The following is a 19,354-nucleotide window of genomic DNA, read 5'->3' as shown; positions in this document are numbered from 1 at the left end:
TAGGACAGAGCAGAACTGCCCCATAGGGATTCCAAGGAGTGGCTGGTGGATTTGAACAGCCAGCCTTTTGGTTAGCAACCAAGCTCTTAATCACTGTGCCACCAGGGCTCCAAAGAGGGGGAATAGTTGCTAAATATAATGATGTTAACATGAAGAGTTAAGGAGAAAAAAAGATTCTTGGATCCTGGCAATCCCCTCCCCCTACTTTAGCTTACTGAGCTTTTCTACATCTTCGATAGCATGGCTGAAAACTAAAATTCTCCCAGCCTTTTCTACAGAGTGTGCTGGTTTGCTCATGTTTAGCTTTCACTACCTCAGTTTGCCTAATCGACAGAATTTTTCTTCCTGAGGTAAATGTGTAGCTTTGCCTTTTTAATATACTGCCTTCTTTACATTTTTTCCATAATCGAGAGGCTCAGTGATACCTGGAGCTCATTTATAAATAAAAGCCGCCTCTTAAACACCTGGATGATGAAAATATGCAAAGGAGGGGCTCCATGGGAGCCGAGCAAGAAATATCATCAGTGCTTACTTTGTATCTGACAACTAATGAAAACGAGAGGAGAACGAAGCTACCCCAATATGTCGTTATAGAAAATGGTTGATGACCCGTTGCCTTCAAGTCGATTCTGAGTCGTAGAGACCCTGTGGGATAGAGTAGAACTACCGCACGGTGTTTACAAGGAGTGGGTGGATCCGAACCACCGACCTTTTGGTTAGCAGTCCTAGGCCTTAACCGCTGCACCACCAGGGCCCTGATGAGGTCACGAGCTGTGGCTAAATTGGAGCTGATAGTTTAACCGTGGGAATTTCTTTAGGCTGAAGAGAAGGAAATGGAAGAGAAAGGACCTGGCTTGGCTCTGTTTACTGTGACTCAAAACAAGCTTTCTGCTGGGCTTGGCTTCGTGTTTTCTTCCTAATCTCTCGCCTTACCTCCCCATGCTGTGTTCCCCTCCTTAAGCACTATGCTGCCTTTCCTTTGGCCCTTACTGAGCAGAAATAACACCCTAACTCAGCCAGGTTTCTTTATGCAGAGGGGAACCCGTGGGTGCTATAAATGCTTTACAAGCTCCGTGGCTTACCAGACAGTAGGAGGTTCGAGTCCACCAAGAGGTGCCTCAAAAAAAAGCCTGGTGATCTGCTTCTGAAAAACCAGCCACTGGAAACCCTGTGGAGCACAGTCCTACTCTGACACACATGGGGTTGCCATGAGTCACACATGAGTTTTTCACCATGAGCTGGCAAAAAACAAGGCTTCAGGAATTGACGGAACACCAACTGAGATGTTTCAACAAACAGATGCAGTGCTGGAGGTGCTCACTCACCTGTGCCAAGAAACTTGGAAGACAGCTCCCTAGCCAACCGACTGGAAGAGATCCATATTTATGCCTATTCCAAAGAAAAGTGATTCAACCAAATACGAAGTTATCAAACAACATCATTAATATCACATGCAAGTAAAATTTTGCTGAAGATCATTCAAAAGTGGGTGCAGCAGTACATCAACAGAGACCTGCCAAAATTTCAAGCTGGATTCAGAAGAGGACTTGGAACCAGGGATATCATTGCTGATGTCAGATGGATCCTGGCTGAAAGCAGAGAATGCCAGAAGGGTGTTTACCTGTGTTTTATTGACTATGCAAAGGCATTGGACTGTGTGGATCATAATAAATTATGGATAACATTGCAAAGAATGGGAATCCCAGAACATTTAATTGTGCTCATGAGGAACATGTACATAGATCAAGAGACACTCATTTGAACAGAACAAGGGGATACTGTGTGGTTTGAAGTCAAGAAAGGTGTGCATCAGGGTGCATCCTTTCACCATACTTATTCAGTGTGTATGCTGAACAAATAATACAAAAAGCTGGACTATATGAAGAAGAATGCTGGATCAGGATTGGAGGAAGATTCATTAACAACCTGCGTTATGCAGATGACACAACCTTGCTTGCTGAAAGTGAAGAGGACTTAAAGTACTTACTGATTGAAGATCAAAGACCACAAAAACAAAAATCTTCAGAACTTGCCCAATAAGCAGCATCGTGAAAAACAGAGAAAAGATTGAAGTTATTATGGATTTCATTTTACTTGAATCTACAACCAGCACCCATGGAAGCAACACTCGAGGAATCAAAAGATGCATTGCACTGGGCAAATCTGCTGCGAAAGACCTCTTGGAAGTGTTAAAAATCAAAGATGTCACCTTGAAGACTAAAGTGCGCCTGACCCAAGCCATGATGTTTTCAATGGCCTCATATACAAGGGAAAGCTGGACAATGAATAAAGAAGGCTGAAGAAGAAGCGACACCTTTGAATTGTGGTGTTGGTGAAGAGTATTGAATGTACCAGGGACTACCAAAAGAACGAACAAATCTGTCTTGGAAGAAATACAGCGTTTACCAAAAGAACGAACAAATCTGTCTTGGAAGAAATACAGCCAGAATGCTCCTTAGAAGCAAGGATGGCGAGACTATGACTCCTGTACTTTGGACATGTTATCAGGTAGGACCAGTCTCTAGAGAAGGACATCATGCTTGGTAAAGTAGAGGGGTCAGCAAAAATGAGGAAGACCCTCAACGAGATGGATTGACACAGCAGCTTCAACAATGGGCCGAAGCATAACAATAATTGTGAGGATGGTGCAGGACCAGGCAGTGTTTCGGTCCCTCGTACATGGGGTTGTTATGAGTCGAAACCAACTTGATGACACCTGACAACACAACATGAGTCAGAGTTGACTTGGTTCTGGTGCTCGTCACTGCTGGTAGAAGAGAGAAGGAGACAGGACTGGCCCTGAGGCACATTTCTGGATGTAACCCTCTGTCTGATTTTGTTACCTGTCACACCATTCCCAGGGTCAAGAGGGAGGAGCGGAGCAGTCCCCTTACCTTTCAGCACCTCCCTGAGAAGGCTGATTGGCTGCCTTGCCCCTCCCCCTCCACCCCGAAGGATTTCTGGGCTCAGATGCACCCTGCATCTTAGCTAGTGAGGACAGAAACTGAGACTGACGCAATGGACCCTGCAAAGCACAGAATCTAGAACCCCCGCTTTCCTTCATTCATGGGTTCACAGATTGCACAAAGATGTGCAGTCTCTGTGCTGGGAAGACACTGGGAAACAGGCACACAGCCCCCACCCTTATACAGCATACATGAGGTAGGGGGGTAGGGTGGGTAAGAGGGCAGCGACCTGATTCCCAAGGTGGATTAGATCCTCTGTTATGTGCCCCAGAGGACACCCTGCATTTTCCCCCATCACATTTGCTGGTGATAACTTTTTATCCTGATAGTGTTTCTTGTTAGGTTACCAGTTCAGAACACACACCTGAAACAGAGAAGGGGCTCAGCGAAGGCTCGTTTATGGAATGAACAAGTGAATGAATGAATGAATGAGTGCAGCCCAGTGTGATCAGTGCTCTGAAAGAAGGACGAGATGCTGTAGGAACAGTCCCAAGGGCTGCCTAAGCTAGAGATAGGGAGGGCTTCCTGGAGACGTCTGAGCTTAGTACTAAGGATGAGAAAGGATAGGAAGGAGCCAGGTGAAGGAGGAAAAAAGCAGTCAAACAAGGATGTGACAGAGGTGGGGAGACAAAGAGGGAGGTGGAAAAAACAGAAGAGAGCAAGAGCCAAAACCATTGCTGTGGAGCCGATCCCAACTCATAGAGCGGGAGATTCAGAGGCAAATATGGCCAATTCCTGGCCACCAGAAGCCTCAAATGAAGATGGAGTTACAAAACACAGAAATGGCACAGGAGGAAGGGACCACCATTCCTGGGAGCCAGGGGAAAAGGCACTGCTGGAGGCAGAGGGATTTTGCAGAATGAATGGAAATCTAAGTTGATAAGGAAAAGAAAGCCATGGGCATTGGGAAAAAGCCACAGGCATTTATTTTTATTGAACTTCCTCTTCATCCCTCCTGCAGATCTAGGTTTGGTGGTTGCTGTATTGTAATTGTTTGAAGGTTTGTCTGCCTTCCCACTGGGCTGGGGGCTCCAGAGAATAGAAAGACATCATCACTGGCCATTTTGACGCCAACATCTGGCATGGTTCTAGGGGAATGATAGAGGCTCGGTAAATATTTCCTGAGTGCATTGATGAATAAATGGGCATTTCAGGAAGAGGAGGAGCGTGGAAACCTAAAATAGCATGACCTGTTGGAACTAGGCTGGAGAGGCATGACGAAAAAAGATATGAGGCCTTCAAAAAAGATTGTAAAGACCTCCAAAGACCATGCCACAAAGCTTGGAGTTTGTCTGTCATGCTATACGGAATCGCTGAAATATTTAACTCAAGAAGTCGAGTTAGGAAGATCATTCTTGTCAGAATGTGGAGGTAGAGTTGGAGAGGACTGAGCATAAAGGCAGGCAGACAGGCTACATGTGACTCAAGTAGGCCTCACTTTCCCAGAAGATTAAATGTAACAATCAGTTAATTGCACACAAACTGTGAGCCCAGTTTATCATACCAAGTGTCTGCACAGAGCACATAATGGGGCGGGGAAGAGGGAAGTAGATGCAGCTTGACCAAAATAGCAAAACACAGGTAAGAAAGGCAAAAGGAAATGATTAAAAAAAAAAAGAAAGAAACAATTTTAAAAGCATAAGATAAAATATCAGAAATAAGACTCAATAGAGATAACGTCATAATAAATTACAGGGTTTCTGAGATTGGGTGAAAAAAAAAAAAAACGCTGGTTCCCAGATGCATTCTTTAAGGAAAATGACGTAGATGAAAAATAAACAAAGGGGGCAAATAAAAAATCAGGCAAATATGAACACAAGAAGAAAGTGAAGTGGGGGTGTGAAACTATTATCAAATACACAAAGCAGAATAGCAGGCTGAGATAAGCTACAGCAGTGAGAGGTGAGAGTGGATGGAGTGAGGCCCTGAGCGGGAGCAGGGGGATGGGGCCGAGAGTATAAGCAGAGAGATGAGCCTTGGATAGAAGAAAAGACCGCCTTCCACAATGGCAAGAAGAGAGGAGGAGAAGATGGGTGTGGTCTTGTCTTATGTTCCCTTTGAGGCAGACTCAAGACAAGGATTTGAAGGCAAGAGGTTTATCTGAGCAAATCTGCTGAAAAGACCTCTTTATATTGTTGAAACGCAAAGATGTCACTTTGAGGACTAAGGTGCACCTGACCTAAGCCATGGCATTTTCAATTGCTTCATATGCGTCAAAAGATGGACAATGAATAAAAAGACCAGAGAAAAATGGATGCCTTCGAATTATGGTGTTGGCGAAGAATACTGAATATGCCATGGATTGCCAGAAGAACGAACAAATCTGTCTTGGAAGAAGTACAGCCAAAATTTTCCTCAGAAGCAAGAATGGCTAGACTTCGTCTCATGTACTTTGGACATGTTATCGAGAGGGATCCGTCCTTGGAGAAGGACATCATGCTTGGTAGAGTGTCAGCGAAAGAGAGGAAGACCTTCAAAGAGATGGCTTGACGCAGCGGCTGCAACAATGGGCTGAAGCATTACAACAATTGTGAGGATGTAGTGTTGCACATAGGATCGCTATGAGTCAGAACCGACTCGAGAGCACCTAACAACAACAGTTTATCTGGAGATGATGTTTTAAAAAATCAGTAGAGGAGTGGGGATATGAGATTGGAAAGGGAAGGCAACTAAAAAAGTGTGTGTTAACAAGCTAGTTACCAATGTAGGTAACTGGGCTGAAATCTCACTGGGGAGCTCGAGAGCCAGCGCAGAATGCACACCCCCTGAGGATGAGGGAACTGGGGGGAGGTCGTATACCGACTCCTGTCAGTCGCTGCTGAGAGTTGTTCCGCAGGGCCTTTACTTCTCAGATATTCTAGCCTTCTGTGTCCATGGACAGCACGGGCTCCAGATGCCAGAGGGAGTCGTCGGGCAGCTGGAAGCCCAAGGTGAGACGGGTTGGGGGGGCACCAATAGCGTCTGTTACGCTTATGTTGTTGGATTTGGTACCAGGAATCAGAGGGGATTGCAGTTTATCTGCTTCTATTTTCTCTGTGAAGCAGGAGGCATGGTTATGCATCTGCTGAGGTCGAATGGGAAAGAGGCTGGACCTGAGGTTGAGAATAGTGGAACAATTTGGGAATCCACACAGTGAAAAAACAGTGATTAGAAAACAGAAAACTGGTGGGCTCTATGAGGGACAGGTAGATACTGGAGACCAAGAATTCACAGCATATCAGACTCTGAAGTCATGCGATTTTCTCCAGCACAGCTCAGCATCTTGGTTATCAGTGATGAGCAGCCGGATTCATCCAGGTATGAGTTCTGGCGAGGCAGGTGCAGTGAAAGGACAGTGAAGCAATGAAAATAGGGCAAGAGAATCTCCTAAGTGGTGAAGGGTGTCATCTAGCCGTCTTAACCTTCCTGGCTAAGGGAAGAATTGGAGACAGAGGAATAGAAAGACTGGAAGAAGGTAAAGAGTTTGAAAACAGAACGTGGAGGAGGTAACTGCACAAGATCTGCAAGAGTGAGAGATTGTAGCATGTGAAGGCTAATGACCAGATGTTTAATAAATGTATGTGGGACACGAATAAGGCACAGCTCCAACTCAGGCATAGACTATTAGATAAAGCACTAGAAGATTTTGACGGGCTGGAAATGTCAGAAGGCCACAAAGGTGCCACGGAAAAGAGAACTGAGCATGCTCACCTGAGAACTTGGTTGGAGCTGTGCCTTATTCATGTGGTGACGTAGTGGTTAAGTGCTACGGCTGCTAACCAAAGGGTCAGCAGTTCGGATCCGCCAGGCGCTCCTTGGAAACTCTATGGGGCAGTTCTACTCTGTCCTATAGGGTCGCTATGAGTTGGAATCGACTCGGCGGCACTGGGTTTGGTTTTTTTTGGTTGAGTTGCATACTTTTTTTTAAACTGAGATTTATACTTGGGAGTTTGTGAAACGTAGGGTGTACAAATGTAACTTCTATACTAGCGTAATTTTAAGAAGGCTTGGCGTTTTATTCAGATGGATTACAGGCTATGTATGGCTCCTTCCGTTGACCCACGGGACCCATTCTCAATTACTTCTGCTAAGACGGGGACAGTGGCACAGAAAAACAACAAAAAAAGGCATTTATGTTTGTCTTGGAATGCATTTTGTATTTCTATTTAAGTATGGGTCCCACAGGCATGAAAACCTATTAGTGGAAAGTCAGAAGTTGTCTACAGCTAATAAAATATGTAGGAACAGTATAGCGATCTAGTAGACCATCTCTGACTATGCTTCAGTTGAGCTTTTAAATCTCCATATTGAATTAATCATTCTGCACCAGTGGGAAAAATTCTGCCCTGACCGCATCAAACTGATGTGTCTCCCTTGCATGCTATGCTATCAGGATTGGTGGCCCTTGTAATCTTGTCCCAGAAAACGAGACTGCTGGTGCTCCCTTTTTATTCTGCCCTTTTTATTTCCATGGAGATATTTTTGCGATAGTCATTTAATGCCAATGGATTTTTTTGCAGGAGGTTAACAGTACTAGTAAAATGAAGGGCAAAGCACCAAAGAGAAAATCTTAAAAGAACAGTCTGTAACCTTTTATTTGGTCAGGGCCAAAGACCCTGTGAAGCATTACAATTGCCAGTGTGGGATCAAAGCCTCCTTCAACTACCATGTTATTGTTCTTCATCTGCTAGACTCAGTTTTTTATTCTCTCTCTTCCTACCATTCTGAGGCTTCCCCTCATACTGAGATCTTGTGGAGGGATTGAGTCCATTCCAATGACAAAATTCTAGAGAGGTTTTGTATATCCAACCCACTGCCTAGACCTTTTCAACCCTGCTACCATTATAGTCACATGGGGAAGCCTTTTAAAAAATACCTATGTATGATGCCATTTCTTTCTAACACTGTATTATTCCACTTAGGTTAACTGTGTGTGCACGTCTTGTAAGAGTTCTTCAGTAGAACAAAATGAGGAAGGTGTACATTAATGATGGATGCTGGGTATAAGTGGGCTGGAAGGTTCATCGTAAGAAATCACTATCAAGTTGCAAGTGTCAGTACAAGAAAATATGAGAAATTGTAATGAGAATCTTAGGACAAAATACTAACAAACTATAAACACTGTGTCTTTTTTATGTTCAGGAAGTAGAAAGCTGTAATTTGTTGAAGTCCTTATTTACTAATAAACTTGCTTATTAGTGGGTTTCTCAATGAAAGAGTTTTTTTTAAAAAATAACTTTTTTGTCAAGTAGTATATACTTATTTCAATAATGTAGACAAAAAAAAGTAACAGTAGAAAAAAATCATCTAAAGATTGTTGGCTTCGCTTTTGTTTAAATTTTCATAACAAGGAGCAAGGTGCTAAGTGAATCAGTTCAGGAGTCATACCTACAAAGGAAAATTTAAGGAGATTAAGCCATGGGTTTAAATTTCTATGTATCATTCATTCTAACATCTGAATGTGGAGAGTGGCCCACTGTTTCCTAGGGGAAGACTGAGTGCAGTGAAGTTTTATTCCTATGCGACACTCACAACTCAGGAAGAGGAACACCACTGCCTGGCAATTCTGCCTTGTAACACACAGCTCCCTCTTCTAAACTCACATCACTGCTATTCTGCCTACTTCCAACACTGCTCGCTTGTCTTTAAACTGTACTGATGACGTTAATGGAGAAACAAAACAAAACGGTTCCTGGTGGATTTGCCCTGAAATGAGTCTTAAAATGGCGCCAGCAGTATCCCTTGGCACTTAAATGCATAGATCTTTAAATCTAAGAAAGAAAGAAAATATCCAATATTTCTACATTCCCTGTAAGGATCATAAAGAACCTTGTGTCAATCCCAGTGATTTAAGCCTCAAAACCTCAAGCCCATGCATAGACATTGAAAGAAGGTCCAGCGTCCAACCGCTGCAGGTTTTCTGTGGGGCCTGGTCAGGTACTCCCACCCCAGCCTTGCCCAATCTAAGGCCTGGCTTGTTTCCATCACTGCCCTGCCCACTGTATGTACCCTGTCCCCTGATTGCTTCAACACTGACTGCATCTCATCGTTGCCCAGCTCTCAGCCCTGGCTCCACAGTTCTCAGTGGTTGGAGAGTTCAAGTCTCGAGGTGCTCTGCGCATAAGGTCATAGATGGCTGCTCATGAGGTGACAAGATAAACTCTGTCCTCAGATGGAGTTGGGAAACTCAGGGAACAGAGAGGTAGCCAAGAGGAGAGGGGCAAGTATATGACTTTCTGGATCCACAGGCTAGGAAGTTGAGGGCAGAAATGTGTAAAGTTTATCACCAGGAAGGTTTGGTGGGGGAGGTATTCAAGGTAGGAAAGAACTTGAGCAGATCCATGAAAGCAGGATGTTGTCACAAGCATTCAGAGCAAACAGTCAGCAGTACCATTTGGCAGGAGCAGAGCATTTGGGGGGCGGTGGGTGGGGGTGGTGCGTGTGTCATTACCAGAAAGCCACATGGGGCTGCAGAGAGAATATGGCCTTGGAGACCTCACCACTAAGCAGCTGTGGCAAGGGACTGCACCACTCACCTTCCTCATCTGTAAACTAGGTGGAATTTTTCAGACCCTGCAGAGTTGCCGGAGGATTAGAGCTGAGATGTGTCAAGCACCTGGCACAGAAGACTATAGACGAGCACCATGGATCCATATGGTGGAGGCTGAGAGTGTCCTTCTCGTTTAGCCTTAATTTCCTACTTTAAATCCATTGCCATCGAATCAATTCCAACTTATAGCAACCCTACAGGACAGAGTAGAGCTGCCCCATAGAGTTTCCAAGGCGTGGCTGGTGGATTTGAATTGCCAAACTTTTTGGTTAGCAGCCAACCTCTTAACCACTTGCATCACCAAGGCTCCAGTTGCCTGCTTTACTAAGTACTTACATAGAAACTTTAAGAGTGGAAAAGGTTTTAAATAAATTTAATCTTTAAAATACATAAGTGTGCATGTCTGTGTGTGTGCGTGTGTGTGTGTGTGTGGATGTACACACACCCTACACACATTATATTGTCTAGTGGAGCCACGAATAGGACTTGCACTTCACCTGCCTGAGGGGTGCACTGTTATTCCACATGGGCTTACCCCTCCCTTGCCTGGTTTTACTGCTGTTCCAAGCTCTTCTGACATGCAGATGTGAGAGCATACCCCCGGAGCTTCTGTGGATCCTTGGTTCTCATAAGAGCAGATAATCAAAGTAAAAAGAAAAGGCTAAGTTGTTATTACGTTTGTTAACTCTGGCCAGATGCTCATTAGCAACACGCTAGAAGCCAAAAATGAAAGACCAGGCTGCAGCTTGGATCCAAAAATATGGGCCAGGCTCTGTGGAAAACATCAACAGATGCAAGCCAGAACCAGGAAGAAGCTTCGTCTGCGTCAAAGATCCTTCTCTCGTCATTTGAAAAACACGGAGGGTTGGGCTATATGCCAGGCACAGATGTACATCCAGTTTACCTCCCAAGCACCTGGGATGCCCGTGCCCCACTTCAGATCTGAAGAATCAGAATCTTAGAGTGAGATCCTAGGAGATTCTGATCCACCCACAAACTTAAGAATCAGTGATGTAAGATTGGGAATTAATGCCGGATGCTGCTAAGCACTTATCAGATCTCACTGAACTTTCCTAACAGCCCTGTGAACTATCACAAGGAAGGTTTGGTGGAGGAGGTATCGGGGTAGGGAGGAACGTGGATTTGACTGTCTTATTATTATTATAGCTGTCTCCCAACCCTGCTAGTGAGTAATGGAGTCGGGATTCCATCCCAAGGCTCTCTGATTCCCCCCTACTGCCACTCACGCTACTGTCACCCCAGCAGGTGGTACCTCCATTCCATGCCCTTCAATTGGTAAAGGGCGTCAAGGGCAAGAAGGCAGTTCCTTACCTCTGTCACCCATCTGCACATTCCTGCCCATCACCTGAGACTTCCCCTCAGCCAGATTTCTAGGAATTTTCTTACTGCTTGTTATGATTCCCAATCAGCCTGAAGAAGCATAAGGTGATTGTGCAACCTGCCTGTTCTATTGAAAACAACAGGGTTGTCTCCACATCACCCTGTGATTAAAGGTGGGGAGGGAGATATGGAATAAGTCTGCCTGGATTTAAAAAATCCCAGCTCCTCCACTTATGAGTTATTTGACCTTTGTGCAAGTCACTAAAATTCTGAAAAAATGAGTAGTAACAGTTGAGTAAAAGAATGAGAAAGGCAAGTGAGGATGTAAAGAAGTGTATCAGTATGGGACGAGTATAGAACTGCGGTTCTCAACCCTGGCAGCAATTTGAAGTATCTGAGAATCTTTTTAAAATACTAATGCCAGGGTCCCGAGCCGATAGATTCTGATTTAATTGGTCTGGTGAGGTACCAGGTCAGCAGTATTTTTTAAATCTCCCCAGGCTATTCAAATGCAGCCAGGGTTGAAGACCAATAATTCAGGCTATCGAGTGAAGGAAATCACCAACATTCTGCAAATGCTCTCTTGTTAGAGAATTTTCTTAGCGCACTGGGTTGCCCACGTTTTTAAAATATTTATGCACTGATTCGACAAGCGTTTATTAAGTACCTACCATGTGCTTTGTAGAAACCCTGGTGGCGTAGTGGTTAAGAGCTACAGTGCTAACCAAAATGTCGGCAGTTCAAATCCATGATGCGCTCCTTGGAAACTCTATGGGGCAATTCTACTCTGTCCTATAGGGTTGCTATGAGTCAGAATCAACTCGATGGCAACGGGTTTGGTGTTTTTTGGGTTTTTTTGTTTGTTCGTTTATGTGCTTTGCTTCACTCCAGTGGCTAGAATGAAAATTTTAGATTGAACTTGGTTCCTGCCATCAGGATGGTTGGTTGCAGTCTGATGGGGAAATCACATGTAAAAATAAATTATATAATTAACATACAATGTGGCCTTGTAGAAATGGCAAATGTTCTGTTACCTATTTACTGACCATAATAAAATAACACAATGTGGACAGTGGCGTAACAATGGTTTTTACAAAGTGCTTGGAGAAGAGTAGATAGGATGACTTCTCCCTTCAAAGCCCAACCCTAGAATCATGGAATTATAGAAATGAAGGAAGCTTCAACTCCCCTATTTTGTGTATAAGAAAGCTAGAAACTAAGAGGTTGGGACTTTCTCAGGGTCACAAAGCTAATGGAACACAGACCTAAAATATTCTGATACTATGGTAAGACATAATCGACTCAACAGAGGAAGTGTTAAGGAACTGTGGTCTGCCAGCACTGGACTCTGAGCTGAAGTTATCGGTCCTGAATGATACGTAGGATTTGGACATAAAGATATCAGGAAGGGTTGTGTTCTCGGTGGGAGACAGCCCATAGCTCAGAGGGAGAAAGTAGACACCAGGGTAATGCCCTGGCTCTGGGATCTGGGGTGGTGGCCAGCAGCTTAGTGCTCCTTCTCCACGTCAGTGGTAGTCCTGGATTTACCCTCTATTTCTTAGTGGGTGCACAGTTTGGGAGGATACTCAGCCCTCCAGCTCCACACCTCTCTGGCAATGTCGTTGTTGTTGTCAGGTGCTGTCAGTGGGTTCTGACTCACAGTGACCCTATAGGACAGAGCAGAACTGCCCCAGAGGGTTTCCAAAGAGTGGCTGGTGGATTTGAACTGCCAACCTTTTGGTTAGCAGCACCAGGGCTCCTCTCTAGGGATAATGCTATACAAATGAGACACTGGAAGTGTCATTAATTTTGCCCAGCGTGTTGTGTAAGTTCAGTGAGATCTGGGGTTTGACTCTAACCTTAAATTCTTCAGTGTTCCCTTATATAACATAGATAGCATGCCTATGCATGTGGAAATGCAGGTATTTGCATTTCTTCTCCATCATTTGGTCAACCTTGAGTACATTAACCTGAAGTTAACATGTGCTCAGTTTGTAGACCTTAAAATGGTCAAAATCCATAAAGAAATGTGTTGATTGGCTCATCAGTTAATGGCAACTCCATTCTCCCATTGCTCTGACCTTGGTTTTCTCCTTGAAGTTTTGCCTTTTCTCACATCCTACATCCTTTTCATCTGCACATCCTATTGTCTCCCCTGCAAAATATACCCAGAATCATCTACTTTTCACCATCCTTGCTTTAACCACCTTGGACCAAGGTACTATCAAGTCTCACCTGGATGATTGGCACAGCCTTCTGGCTGCTTCCTCTGCTTTGGCCTCGCCCCCTGCAGCCTATACTCAATACTGCAGCAGAATGTTCCTTTTGGTTAAAAGAAGGTCAGATTGGATCTCTCCTCCATTCAAAACCCATCATCGGCCTCTCCTCTCACACTGAGTGGACGCCAAGGTTCTTCCTGCAGTCACAACACCCAACAGGATCTGGCCTCCGTGACTTCTCTGCTCCAGCCACACCGGCCTCTTGCTGTCCCCAACCTCAGGCCCCTGCATTCACTGTTCCTCCCAACCAGAGCAGTCTTTCCCCAGATAGCTGCACGGCCAGCCCCCTTTCTTTAGGGCTTTTCTCAAAAGTCACTTTCTTTGTGAACTTCATCTGGGCACCCAATGGAAAACTGCAACACTCACCCCTGACATTTCATATACCCAATCCTTGCTTTATAAAAATGACTAACACTCATCAATAAGCACTATGTATTTTATATTTTATTCATTTATGAAATTAACATTCATAAATAAACACCATGTATTTTACTTATTTTCCTTATTATGTGTCTCTTCATGAATCTGCTCCACGAGGGGAGGAATAATTACCAGTTTTGCTCACTGTTATATCCCAGTAGTTTAAGAACAATGCCTGGCACGTGGTAAATGAAAACCCAACCTGTTGCCGTCGAGTCGATCCTGACTTATAGCGACCCTATAGGACATAGTAGAACTGCCCCCATAGGGTTTCCAAGGCTATAAATCTTCATGAAAGCAGGCTGCCTAATCTTTCTCCCATGGAGTGGCTGGTGGGGTCACACTACCAATCTTTCAGTTAATATCCAAGTGCTTAACCACTGCACCACCAGGGCTCCTTAAAAGTTCAACCATTCTCTTTATATCCTCCTTGTGCTTTTAAAAGGTTGGAAATAACAAGTGTCAGTTTAGTAAAATTGTCTTTTAAGGAACATCCCACTAATTTGAGATTTCACGGTGAAATGATCATACGCCATCCCGGGTCTCAAGGACAAGTTCTCATTAGAGGCAGAAAAATGATTAATAAAATTGTTACAGAGAATTTTTGAGGATCACGTTAGCTAGCAAACCACCTTAGAACTTCTAAAAGGGTGCACAGTAGGGAGTGAAGTCACGCAGACAGACGGAGCTCCCTCATCCAGAAGGCTGATGCTCAATCCCCAGTGAAGAGGTGGGAATGTTTTGTATTTGTAAGTGGTGGGTATGCCTGCCCACACTGTCCACCCTTCCTCCTGGAGGGCTTGCAGCCAGGGAGAAAGACCTTCCCTGTCCTTTCTCCACGAGGGGGCATGGCGGGGGGCAGGGGACGTCTGGGGACGAGGAGAAAGACTTCAACCACCCAGAAAGTAGGAGAACTAAAGATTACTGATCAGCATTACTCATTTCCCTCTGAATCAAAATAAATGTTTGTTTGCTGGGAAATTATTCCTGTTATTTTGTGGATTAATGACAGTCAAAAAGTCGGTTCAGTTCAATTTAACCCACATTTGCCAGTCCCAGTCATCTACGAAGGATCCAATTGTATTTTAGAGCTGTCGTGGTATAAAGATGAATAAAATAAAATGTTAACCCTCAGACAGCTTAGTATCTGGTGGAAGACATAAAGTCGATAAATGACTGTAAAACAAATGAGTAGCAAGTGTCTCAAGGGCCAGGGAGGTAGTCTACCTGAACAAAGTAAGCCGAATGTGAGAATAACAAACTCCCAGAAAGGAAGCCAAACGTTCTCTGTTTTCACTAAGCTCTGGTGTACTCCTTTAACTCAATGTAAATATATCTGATATTCACGTTCTACTTTACAGTAAAAACCATTGTAAAGGAAAAATGTTCATTATTTTATGATATTTTTCTTTCAAAATTCATTACTGCTTTGATTTGAAATCAAAAGCCTGACAGCATCTTTTCTTCTGTGCCCAAACGTCAGAGCCTGTCTTTTTTTACAGCGATGTAACAAGCGCAGCCTTAACTATTTGAACGAGGGGGTTCATTTTGGAATAGAACTCTTCCTAAACAAAGGTTCTTCTCAACCTGGATAGAATTGCTGTAAATGGTTTTATAGGTAGAGAATCTTCATCAAATTCATCAAGCAAACACTGACCTGTTTTTGCTCCATGACATCGAAGAATGGCGATTTCACTGTCTTGATTACCGAATCCATGGCGTGTCCCACCTTAGCTTTTTAGTTCTAAGCAGTGCCTGATGAATGAGGCAATAACTGACTTAGGTACAGAGTCCCCACAAAACACTGCCACCTGGAATCTGTTCCTTGACAGGTCCTACATCAACCCCACCCATCAAGAAAGTCCTGAGTGTAGCAGCACTAACTGTGCAGTAACTCTGCTGGCATGAGACCCTTTTCTTTATACAAAGTAAGCCATCTCCTGGTGTTTTGCTTTCCATTGACTCCTTGTCCAAAAGTTCTTTGACACCTTTGACTTTCTCACCCCATCATGAATGTTATAGCTACAACCATGCTATCATTTATACCTGTGTTCTCATCTGCTGCAATAGAAAATGCCAATAATTTAACTTATCCTGAAAATTCTCAACTGTATTTTTGACATACTGAGCTGCAGTGTTTCTGGTTAGGATAACATTTGCAAGTGCTCGTTTATGCTGTGGACACATAATTTCTACTGCATTCAAAAGAGGTTTTTTATAAACTCGTCTGTAAAAAGGTTTTGATGCTCAGGCAGTTTTTTTTTTCCTCTTAATAGAGATCCACATTTCACAGCATCACTTATTTTATTCTCATTCGAAAACAAACGCTGTCATTTCTTCAGCCCACTGAGTTTTTCAACACACATCTTTTCTGTACACCAGTCACATCTGGTTTCATTATGGTGCCGTAAGTTGTGATCTTGCTGTACAAACATTCTTTGTCCGGGCATTCTTCTCATCAACCAAAAAAAAAAAAAATGCACAAGTCTTTAGGCGATGCACAAGTTCGCCTTTCTCTTCATTCTACAGTAATAAAATGGCAGTGAACAGGCAATAGTGAATAACGATTCCACTCAGGGTCAGGAATACAGCAGGAACATGTGGGGACTTTAACTGGGGGAGGGGGCATGTCCTTTCCAAAGAGGGTACCCCCCTCAGATTCAGTAGGTGCCTGCCTTGTGGGAACACTGGCTATCTGTTGTCAAAAGAAGCTGGAACTCAGAAATTTTAAGGAAAATCATAGCTACCTGATTATTTAAATGTTGGTAACTTAATTGAAATTTATTAAAATACCAACTGTGGCAACACCATTGCAGCCAAAAAAAAACTAATCTGAACGCTGAGTGCATGTGTGGGCTGCCTACTCACAACCTCGGGTGTGCAGCCAGGTGGGCTTGGTCCCACTTGCCCACGGCTGTCGAGTTGATTTTGACTCAGAGAGACCCTGTAGGTCAGAGTGGAACTGCCCCGTAGGGTTTCCAAGGCTGTCCATCTTCACGGACGCAGACTGCCACATCGTTCTCCTGAGGAGCGGCCAGTGGGTTCGAACCACCACCCTTTTGGTTAGCAGCTGAGCGTGTAAGCACTGCACCACTAGGGCTCCTTGTGAGCTTGGTAACACTGCCCTATTGCCTTCTTCACACCGGTGGTCATGTTTCTACATCATAAGAAAAACCAGTTCTTAGGACAGGGCTGTCATTAGCATAGATGGTGCTTTGGAATGAAGAAAAGACTGCCTTCATCCAGAGGGATGCTGACCCCTGCTGGAGTCCTTAGTGAGAGGAGGATGGGCTGGGCTCGGCCCCCACGTGGCCCCTGTGCGGGTACCTTTGTGCAGTGAACTACCTGTGCAACCTGTTGAATCAGCCCTGAGGTGAGAATAAGTTTCCTCTCATTAGGCGCAATCTTGGAAAAGATTATAAATAACATGCAAATTTATTCTTTTCTAGGAACATGGGTGACATTCGGAGGTCAAATTTCAGATGAGGTAAGTGACTTTTGGCTTCTGCACACAGAGCTGTACGACAGCAGTATTGTTTCTGGGACCCTGGCATTTTACAGGATAATGTCTTCATCACGGGTAATGGTTAGCGTTGACTCAAAGATTATTTTCGATTTTATCTGGCATCATGTATTTTTCACATTTAGACTTAATAGCCCTTGAGCCTGTTTATCTATGAGATGTCAGGTTCAACAGTTAGAGAACGAACCAGTTTGGAATTAATATTTAGTCACTTTATAAAAAGATTTTATTGTTGTTTGGCTGTGCGTTTTGGTTTGTTTTAATTTTTTCAGCTTCACCTAGGGTGAGCAACTTGTCCCAGTTTGCATGGAATTTTCCTGGTTTTAGCACTGAAAGCCCACATCATGGGAATCCTCTCACCCCTGGATGAACTGGGGACAGCTGGTCACCCTGTCTTGGGCAATTAATCCAACCTCTCTGAGCCTCCTTCCTCTTAGGATAATAACACCAACGTTGAGAATCTGTTGAAAGGATTCATCATGTCATGCATGTCAGATGTTTACATAGGCCTCTGTCTTGCAAGTAGCAGACACTCAATAAATAGCAGCTATAAAATTTTCTTTTTTTCCTATAATCATTATATTTGACATGAAACTTCTTTAAATCATCCTTTACACAGTCAAAACAGTGCTTACCAAAGGTATTATTTTTATCATTGCTTCTTAAAAATTTTTTAATATTTATTGTGTTTTAGGTAAAAGTTTACAGCTCAAGTTAATTTCTCATTCAAATATTTATACACATATTTTTGTGATATTGGTTGCAATTCCCACAATGGGATAGCACACTCTCCCTTTCCACCCCGGGCTCCCTATGTCCATTTGACCAGTTCCTGTCCCCTCCTGCCTTCTCATCCTGCTTTTGGATAGGAGCTGCCCATTTGGTCTCATATATCTGATTGAACTAAGAAGCACACTCCTCGTGTGTATTATTTTTTGTTTTATTGTCCTGTCTGATCTTTGTCTGAAGAGTGAGCTTCAGGGATGGTTTCGGTTCTGGATTAACAGTGCACCTGGGGGCCATAGTTTCGGGGGTTCCCACAGTCTCTGTCAGACCATTAAATGTGGTGTTTTAACGTGAATTTGAGTTCAGTTCTACATTTTTCTCCTGCTCTGTTGAGGACTTTCTGTTGTGTTCCCTGTCAGGGCAGTTATTGGTGGGAGCTGGGCACCATCTAGTTCTTCTGGTCTCGGGCTGGTGGAATCTCTGAATCATGTGATCTTTTAGTCCTTTGCACTAATATTTTCCTTGTGTCTTTGGTGCTCTTCATTTATCATTGCTTTTAAGGACTACTTGCATGGCATGAGTGAGATACGCAGACACTGAGTGTCAATAGCTGCCCTGTGCAGCGCCCTCTAGTCGTTTCAGTCCTTCCCTGCCTACCTGCAACACCACGGAGGACTCAGCGATAGTATGTGGAGGACTCAGGGATAGGGTATGGAGGACTCGGGGATAGTGTGTGGAGGACTCTGGGATAGCTCATGGAGGACCCGGGGGTAGCGTAAGGAGGACTCTGGACTAGTGTATGGAAAACACAGGGATAGTGTATGGAGTGGGTACACTCAGCAGGAACCAGTCCCACTCTGCCATTCACTAACTGGATTTACTAACATTTACATTTACCAACAGTGGCCACATCAGTAAAATGAAGGCAGTAGCAACTGCTCAGGGGGATCATAGTTAAGATTAATGAGATGATGTCTATAACATGCTTAGTCTCGTGTCTGGCACAGCACAGCACTTATAAAGGAAGCCCTGAGGAGAAGCTCAGGGAAATGGAGGCTCTTCTCCACAGCTCCCTAAGTCACCAGTATGATTTAATAGGCATGGAATCTGCATATTCTTATCTGTCTAAATGCTTCTGGCCAGTATCAGACATAGGTCACCATAGAGGGCTTGTTACACGTTGGGTTCCTGGGAAGCAGAGCCTGAGATGGAGCTTACTGTATGGGAAATTTATCAGGGAATGCTATTATCAACACCTACTTTGTCCTGTAGGGTCGCTTTGAGTTGGAATTGGCTCGATGGCACTGGGATGTGGGCAGGAAAGGAAGTGGCATTGGGCAGATGGAGAAGTTGAGCTGAGATGCTGTCTCAATGGCCACAGCCAGCCCCCTGGAGAGCTCTGTCACTGAGGTGACCCTGCAGAGTTGTCCCAAGAGAGGGCAAGAGGACTAGGCATACTGCCCCTTGCATCGATCAGTCCCTGGATAGAGTTTGCCCCAGATAGCAGGTCTGACCTCGGGTTAGGTGACTCTCTTCAGCCAAGGGAAATCTCCAAAGAGATTGGCGGCAC

General features: G+C 44.1%; 1 protein-coding gene across 3 annotated transcripts in view; it reads left to right on the top strand.

Moving 5' to 3' along the window:
• The window catches only part of KCNAB1 (potassium voltage-gated channel subfamily A regulatory beta subunit 1), a 370,129-nt gene that overhangs the window by 268,602 nt on the left and 82,173 nt on the right, over positions 1–19,354 (top strand). For all 3 annotated transcript variants that reach the window (XM_049867540.1, XM_049867541.1, XM_049867542.1), the window contains one exon: positions 16,985–17,022. In XM_049867540.1, the coding sequence (XP_049723497.1) occupies positions 16,985–17,022 (38 nt within the window). The remainder of the gene's footprint in view (positions 1–16,984; positions 17,023–19,354) is intronic.

Source organism: Elephas maximus, chromosome 23 (genome assembly GCF_024166365.1).
Source record: "Elephas maximus indicus isolate mEleMax1 chromosome 23, mEleMax1 primary haplotype, whole genome shotgun sequence".
Lineage (NCBI taxonomy): Eukaryota > Metazoa > Chordata > Mammalia > Proboscidea > Elephantidae > Elephas > Elephas maximus.
This window is presented reverse-complemented; position numbering and strand designations above follow the sequence as displayed.